This window comes from Gigantopelta aegis, chromosome 9 (genome assembly GCF_016097555.1).
Source record: "Gigantopelta aegis isolate Gae_Host chromosome 9, Gae_host_genome, whole genome shotgun sequence".
NCBI classification, from domain to species: Eukaryota; Metazoa; Mollusca; class Gastropoda; order Neomphalida; family Peltospiridae; genus Gigantopelta; species Gigantopelta aegis.
This window is the reverse complement of record NC_054707.1, coordinates 49,066,409-49,074,645: the sequence shown is the minus strand read 5'-3', so window position 1 is coordinate 49,074,645 and position 8,237 is coordinate 49,066,409. Positions and strand designations below refer to the sequence as shown.

Genomic DNA, 8,237 nt, shown 5'->3' with positions numbered 1-8,237 from the left:
GGATAAGGAGCCAAGTCTCTGAGAGAAACAGTTGATTCACGACCATCCATATACCGCACATGGGCATAAGTTGGGTTAACCTCTTTCAACTCGACTTGGTCAACCAGCGGATCATTCTTGCTTGATCGGACAAATCTACGAAGTAGGACTGGACCTGGGGTTGTCAGCCACGTTGGGATTGAAGTACCAAAAGATGATCTCCGTTGAAAGCCAAAGAATCTCTCATGAGGAGTTGTATTTGTAGATGTTGAGAGAAGCGATCTGATTGAATGTAGCACATCTGGAAGCACATGTTCCCACTGTGAATCTGGCAGACTCGAGGATTTTAGTGCAAGACGGACAGCCTTCCAAATGATACCATTATACCTTTCAACCGGTCCATTCCCAATCGGATGATATGGAGTAGTTTTGCTTGTCGCTATCCCTCGTTGTGATAAGTAGTTCTTAATCTCTTCCGACAGAAAGGATGATCCACGATCAGAATGGATGTAGCTAGGCAATCCACACAAAGTGAATAACTGGTCGAGGCATTTGATTACAGTAGACGAGTGCATGTTTGGGCAGGGAAATGCAAATGGAAAACGTGAATACTCATCTATTACAGTCAGTATGTACACGTTGCGTGATGCCGAAAGCAATGGCCCCTTGAAATCAATACTTAGTCGTTCCATGGGCTGTGTTGCTTTGACCAATGTACCAGGTATTGGATGATAGAACTGAGGTTTCAGTTCAGCACAAATTTTGCAATGCAAGTAGAGCATGTTCTCTTCACCTCCTCAGTAGAGAAAGGTAAGTTCTTTGATCTTACAAAGTGCAACATTCGAGTCACACCTGGATGGCACAAGGCTTTATGGATATCATCTAGGCTAGATGTTGATACTGAAGAAAGAAATGCACGAGTAAAACTGTCTGGTGCCACATTGTCCTTTCCAGGCCTATACTTCACAGTGTAGCAAAATGAAGCTAGTTCAATTCTCCAGTCTTGTATCTTGTTATTCTTGATTTTTGAACGTTTCCTGTTGTCCAGCATGAAAGCTACAGAGCGCTGATCTGTTACCAGTGTGAAATGGCGACCAGCCAGAAAATGGCGCCACTTGCGCACAGCTTCAATGATAGCTGTCGCCTCTTTCTCTACAGGTGGGTAATGTAGTTCGCTACCCTGCAGTGTTCTTGACATGAATGCAACTGGCCGACCACCTTGGTTTAATGTCGCAGATATGGCAACTTCAGAAGTGTCACACTCAACCACAAAAGGACGACTTTCATCTATGGATTGTAGTGCTGCTCCTTTAAGCTCCTTTTTTAGTAGATCAAAAGCTTCAAGGGCAGTCTTACTTAATGGGAAGGCATTAGCACTCACAAGTGGCTGTATTTTGTCAGAAAAGTTCGGTATCCATTTGGCATAGTAAGCGAACATACCAACAACTCTTCTTAGAGAACGCACATTGGTGGGAGGAGGAAATTCCTGAAGAGGTTTAAGTCTTTCTTCATCTGGTTTGATGACGCCATTACCAACATGATACCCAAGAATATTGATGGATGTCTTGTTTTCCACAGATTTGTTTTTGTTAAGAGTTAAATTTCTTTGCTCTACAGCTTCAAGAAACTTACTAACATTTGCATCATGTTCCTGCTGATCACGGCCTGCAACTGTGATATTATCTAGATACGGGAATGTGTCTCTGAGTGCCTCCTCTTCAACCATCCTGTCCATGGCTCTCTGAAAAACGGCCACACCATTTGTAAGACCAAACGGAATTCGGCAGAATTGGTAGAGTGTACCATTTGCCTCAAATCCTGTGAACTTCCTATCAGGTTCTTGTATTGGAACTTGATGATATGCACTTTTAAGATCAAATGTTGAAAACACTTTGTAGTGTGCGAGGTTATTGACCATCTCATCAATTCTAGGCAGTGGATACACATCAAGCTCTGTATACTGATTTATGGTCTTGTGCACGCCAAGGTGATGTACTGGGCTCAATAATACCATCTGCGAGAAGACGAGTGATTTCTTGTTCTATAAAGTTCTTGTCATCCTTGCTGAAACGCCGGGACTTTGTTGCAATAGGTTTACACTCAGGAAGAAGATTTGCAAACAATGATGATTCACCCAGTGAAGCTACTGAAAGTGCCGATACTGATTTTGTCCTAGGGATTACCAAATCAGGATTACTGCCATCAAATTCAATGATAACACACTTGTGTTGCTTCTGGAAATCTTGTCCAAGAATGAGGTCACTGCAAAGATTCTTAAGAACACCCAGTCGAGTGGATGTATAAACATGACCATTTATGTTTAAGTCCACCAAACAGTGCCCAAGAACATGGGTCTTTAGAGTCGTCATGGCCATAGATATATCTTGAGATGAAGGAGAGATTTTAAGCTTCAGGTTTTTGGCGACGTGTTCACTTATGAAACTATCTGAGCTGCTAGAGTCAATTAGAGCTGTTAGATTATGTCCACAGATAGAAACACACAAAGAAGCTTGAGACAGACTCTGGGGACAAGCGGCAGTAATTGAACAGATTGTTGGTGAAAATATTGCAGCTGAAGTACTGTTATTACTTTTGTTAGATCTGGACTGACATACTTTTGCGAAATGACCTTTAATGCCACATTTATTACAACACACATCCCGAGCTGGGCATGCCCTCCTATTATGAGTGGCTCCTCCACAGAAAAAGCATTTCTTTCCTGTTGGATATGTTGTAGCTAGAGGATGTTCACATGGAACGGGTACTTCATCGGTCGAAGAAGTGTCGATACTTGCAGCTGAACATATCCCTGATGACGTATATGCTTCGGAATTTTTCTGTGCCAGGTCTAGAGCATTTGCTTGATCAAAAGCTGTACTAAGATCTAGTTGCTTGTTTTCCAGAAGTCGTTGACGAATTAGTGGAGAGGAAATCCCGTTAATAAAAGCATCTCGAATTAGTTCTTCACGATATTGCTCTGCATTGACAGGTTTGAGATTACAATCCCTACTGAGCTTTCTTAATTCTTGTAGGAATTCACTCAGGGTTTCACCAGACTGTTGTCGTCTGGTTGCAAGCAAATGGCGAGCGAATATTTCATTTAGTGGCTTAATATACAAATTCGTCAGTGTTGTAATAGCAGTATCATAATCATTGCAGTCTTCAATGTATTTATAAACATTATGACTCACGTAATTGATCAGAGTTCTGTACTTGTTAGGAGCATGATCACCACATTCGTCGATGAAATTTGTGAATGTCTGATGCCAGTGTTTCCATTCTTTTGCAGCGGTGGGAGAATTTGGGTCTAAGTCGAGACGAGCAGGTTTCAGGAGAGTGTCCATGATAAACAGTTAATTAAATTGTTGTATCCAATGTAGACTTTAATTAACTGTAAACTTACATAATGGAAAGAAATAAACATTCAACCCATAATACCACATTACCAATATGGCGGTCCCACCGGTGCTAAGTTATTTGGAACTACCGGTGCAACGTTAACATCTTAAACACTGCAGAAAACTCAGGAATGTCCCTTTAATAAATAGTTCATTATTGCAGTACGCCTTTTGCAGCCTTTTGTTCTTTACGCTTGAAAGAATTACCGCCGATACTAATATCCCCATTATTTGAAACTGGGCGGGCAATTATCGGGGTTTATACAACATATTTGATTTGTTCAACACATTTGGTTAAAGATCACGATTACTTTGTCGTCTCCATGTGCTTTACGTTTCTCACTTCTCAGCTTTTTCATAATCCACGTTGAGATGTATGATGCAATCTAAATTATATATCAAGATGTTGGAACAAGTTGGAATCCGATAACCGAATAGGTGACTGAATAAAGTGTCTGTCAAAACAAATCGAATATCAGTGCACGTGGCTGAACAAAGTTGTTTGTCAGGACATCTTGAAAATCCAATTTAGCCACCATAATGTAAACTGGGCAAGTGGTTCATATTAAAAGTTTAAAATTAAGACAATGGGCAACTTGTGGGCGACATTTGATACTTCTATCTGGAACGTCCACATCATTTTACTGGGCTGCTTGAAAAATATACTAAATATGGTCGCCATTTTGATGACGTCATTTGAGCATGTTCCCCCACAGGAATTGTAGGTAATGTCACCTGTGAGATAGTCGGACCATATATTATCAAGAAAGACAAAAATTAGCTGGTAATACGGTAGTCAGAGGCGGATCTAGGGGGGCATTGCCCGCCCACCCCTAAATTTTGCGACAGTTATAATTTTATTATATATTAATTTAATTTTTTTACAATCCCCTTCAAACCTCTCCCAAAGTTCCATTGGCATTCCGCCTCATGTCATTTACCCCCCCCCCCCCCCCCCCAAATTGATTTTCTGGATCCGCCACTGGTAGTTGCCACTTGACCGCCAAAAGGAGCCTATTAAGCACATTTTCAAAAAGGTCCACATTTCAAAAGATTCCACATTTTATTCACAATATATCAAGAATCAGAATACATTTACACACATTCAAGAATTGGTTCTGTTATGTTCTATGTTATGTTCTGTTCTGTTCTTGTATCTTGCACTGCACTACATTATATACTATTCCATTAATTTCAATTTTATTATATTTTATTACAGTCTAGTGCATTGCATTCTATTTCATTCTATTCTGTTGCAACGACCAGAGTAGACTTGACTGAACTAGACTGGACTGGGCTAGACTGGACTGGACTGGACTAGACTGGACTGAACTAGACTAGACTGGACCAGACTGGATTGGACTACATTCATTACAGCACAGCACAACACAACACAGCGCAATAAAGTACAATACATTACGTTCTATTACACACACACACACACACACACACACACACACACACACACACACACACACATACACATATATATATATATATATATATATATATATATATATATATATATATATATATATATATATATATATATATATATAATTGCATATACATAACGTAGGCCGTTTCATAAAGCTTCCTGAAAGTGTGTGTGTCATATATTATTTAGGTAAGTCAAGCCAGTTCTATACAACTGAATTGATAATAATTATAGATTTCTTTAACTGGGGTCTGTAGTCGTAATTTAATGAAAAGTATTGTATTACTACTGTCAAGATTAAACGATTGTGGATGACAGATGCCAACAATTATTAGTTGTAACGATTGGTAGTATATTGTTGTAACGTTTGGTAGTATATGTGTTGTAACGGTTGTTAGTATATTTGTTGTAACGTTTGGTAATATATTTGTTGTAACCTTTGGTAGTATAGTTGTTGTAACGGTTGGTAGTATATTTGTTCTAACAGTTGGTAGTATATTTGTTGTAACGGTAGGTAGTATATTTGTTGTAACGGTTGGTAGTATAGTTGTTGTAACGGTTGGTAGTATATTTGTTGTAACGGTTGGTAGTATAGTTGTTGTAACGGTTGGTAGTATATTTGTTGTAACGGTTGGTAGTACATTTGTGAACACGGTAGGTAGTATATTTGTTGTAACAGTAGGTAGTATATTTGTTGTAATGGTAGGTAGTATATTTGTTGTAATGGTTGGTAGTATATTTGTTGTAACGGTTGGTAGTATAGTTGTTGTAACGGTTGGTAGTATATTTGTTGTAACAGTAGGTAGTATATTTGTTGTAATGGTTGGTAGTATATTTGTCGTAACGGTTGGTAGTATAGTTGTTGTAACGGTTGGTAGTATATTTGTTGTAACATTTGGTAGTATATTTGTCGTAACGTTTGATAGTATATTTGTTGTAACAGTTGGTAGTATCGTAACAGAGTGATGTAATGACAAAATACTACAGGTACATTTTAATTCTCACGTCATTCCTTTACACTAACTGTACAAAGAAACCAACCAACCAACCAACCAAACAACCACCCAACCAACCATCCATCCATCCATCCAATCAACGAACGAACCAGCCATCCATCCAATCAACCAACCAACCAACCAACCATCCATCCATCCGTCCATCTAATCAACCTACCAACCAACCACCATCCATCATCCATCCAAGCAAGCAAGCAACCAACCAACCATCCATCCATCCATCCATCCATCCAACCAACCAACCAACCAACCATCCATCCATCCATCTAACCAACCAGCCACCCACCCAACCATCCTTCCATCCATCCATCCATCCATCCATCCATCCATACGTCCATGCATTCATCCAACAATACATCCAACCATCCATCCATCCAATCAACCAACCGACACACTAACCAACTAACCAACCAACCAACCAATACACCCATTGGTCCACCCACAAGTTAAGTAGATTATATATTATAAAGAGGCAGTTTTAGTACATACACCGGCCTCAGTGGTGTCGTGGTTAAGCCATCGGCCATAAGACTTGTAGGTACATGGTTCGCAGCCCGGTACCGGCTCCCAACCAGAACGAATTTTAACGACTCAGTGGGTAGGTGTAAGGCCACTACACCCTCTTTTCTCTCATTAATCACTAACAATTAACAACTAACCCACTGTCCTGGACAGACAGCCCAGATAGCTGAGGTGTGAGCCCAGCACAACTTGTTTGAACCTTAATTGGATATAAGCACGAAAATAAGTTGAAATGAAAATGAAATAGTACATATATTTAGCAATATTTGAGGATCAGTTGATTTTTCGTAACGGACTTTAATAAATCGTACCAACTTGGTGATAAAATCTGGGTGAACACGCTGTGACACAAACTACACGTAATTGGAGTTGTTTGATGTTTGACATGTCAGTGCACAGGTGCTTCCAAAAGCACACTTAACTTCCTAAAATATATATATATTTTTTAAAATACCCCCCCCCCCAAAAAAAAAAAAGAAGAAAAAAGAAACCCCACCCCACATATTAATGTGTCTGTCTACTAGTTCGTATATTGTTTGTAAGCCTAACAGTTAACAACGCATTTCCTTGGAGCACACACTATAAATGTCTGTTTAGACTATCAACCTTTATAAACTCTGGACCAGATTGCTTTCTATAGAACATTCTATTATAGAATAATTTCATGAATGTTATTCTAGCCAGTGCACCACGACTGGTATATTAAAGGCCGTGGTATGTGCTATCCTGTCTGTGGGATGGTGCATATAAAACATCCCTTGCTACTAATGGAAAAATGTAGCGGGTTTCCTCTCTAAGAATATATGTCAGAATTACCAAATGTTTAACATCCAATAGCCGATGAATCGTAAATCAATGTGCTCTAGTGGTGTCGTTAAATAGAACAAACATTAACTTTCATGAATTTTAACTCAAACGCTTATGTGTTAGGTACTAATGTTAACACAATAATTCAGTATTACATATACTAAACATCAAAATAAATGTATTGGAAAGTGTTAAACTATACCATACAATTTATATCATTATTTGATGCATACACAAAGTAAGACTGCCTCTTTTTTATATACCAGTCGTGGTGCACTGGCTTGAACGAGAATGACTCAATGGGCCCATCGAAGGGGATCGACCGCGTATCTGACGAACGCTGTACCATTGGGCTACGGCCCGCCCTAGACATACAAAACGGAAACAGAATAATAAGTACATTTTAGGATATACTTTATTATCATAAAACATAATATTAAAAACAAAACCTTTTGACTGACATGCCAAAATGTAGTTGGCGAATACATATTTAAATTGGCAAAAGAAATTGAAGATTGACGGGTGGGGAAGGGTGGGTTGTAGTAATATTGCAACTTTTTAATAATGTCACAACAGGCAGGGATGGATGTGGGGTGTTTTCTACAGAGGAGGTGTAATACTTAAAAGGGGCACTACAAATGTTACTAACATACATTATCTATACTGAACAAAAAAAGAAACTTCCGATTTGTACATATAGTATTTGTTGTGTTAAAGAATTCATTGTGTAATGAAATTATATAGGTAGTATTAGCCTTGAACTGTATTATCAGGATTCATGAATTTTATCAATCATTTTTGCACTGTTAATCGTCGACAACGTGAAATTCAGTTTGCACGTACATGCATGGTTCGACATGTCCCATGTAGTATTCGGTCAATTTGTTTTACTTGTCTTACTGACATTGTTGTCAAGTGAACGAAAACGCTTCAACATTTGTAAAAAAATTAACGTTTTTTACATTGCAGCATTTTTAGTATGCCAAGAATACCCAATAATTTACGCGAACAGGCGATTGGCATGCTTGATGTTGGCATGTCGACAGAAGACGTTGCAAGGCATGTTGGGAGTTCTAG

At 38.9% G+C, this 8,237-nt stretch overlaps 1 protein-coding gene across 1 annotated transcript; it reads right to left on the bottom strand.

The window, feature by feature from the left end:
* Positions 1-1,925: 1,925 nt before the first annotated feature.
* On the bottom strand, positions 1,926-3,323 carry LOC121381615. Its single transcript, XM_041510951.1, has one exon. The coding sequence runs from the start codon at positions 3,321-3,323 to the stop codon at positions 1,926-1,928; it is 1,398 nt and encodes a 465-aa protein (XP_041366885.1).
* Between the last annotated feature and the right edge of the window lie 4,914 nt (positions 3,324-8,237).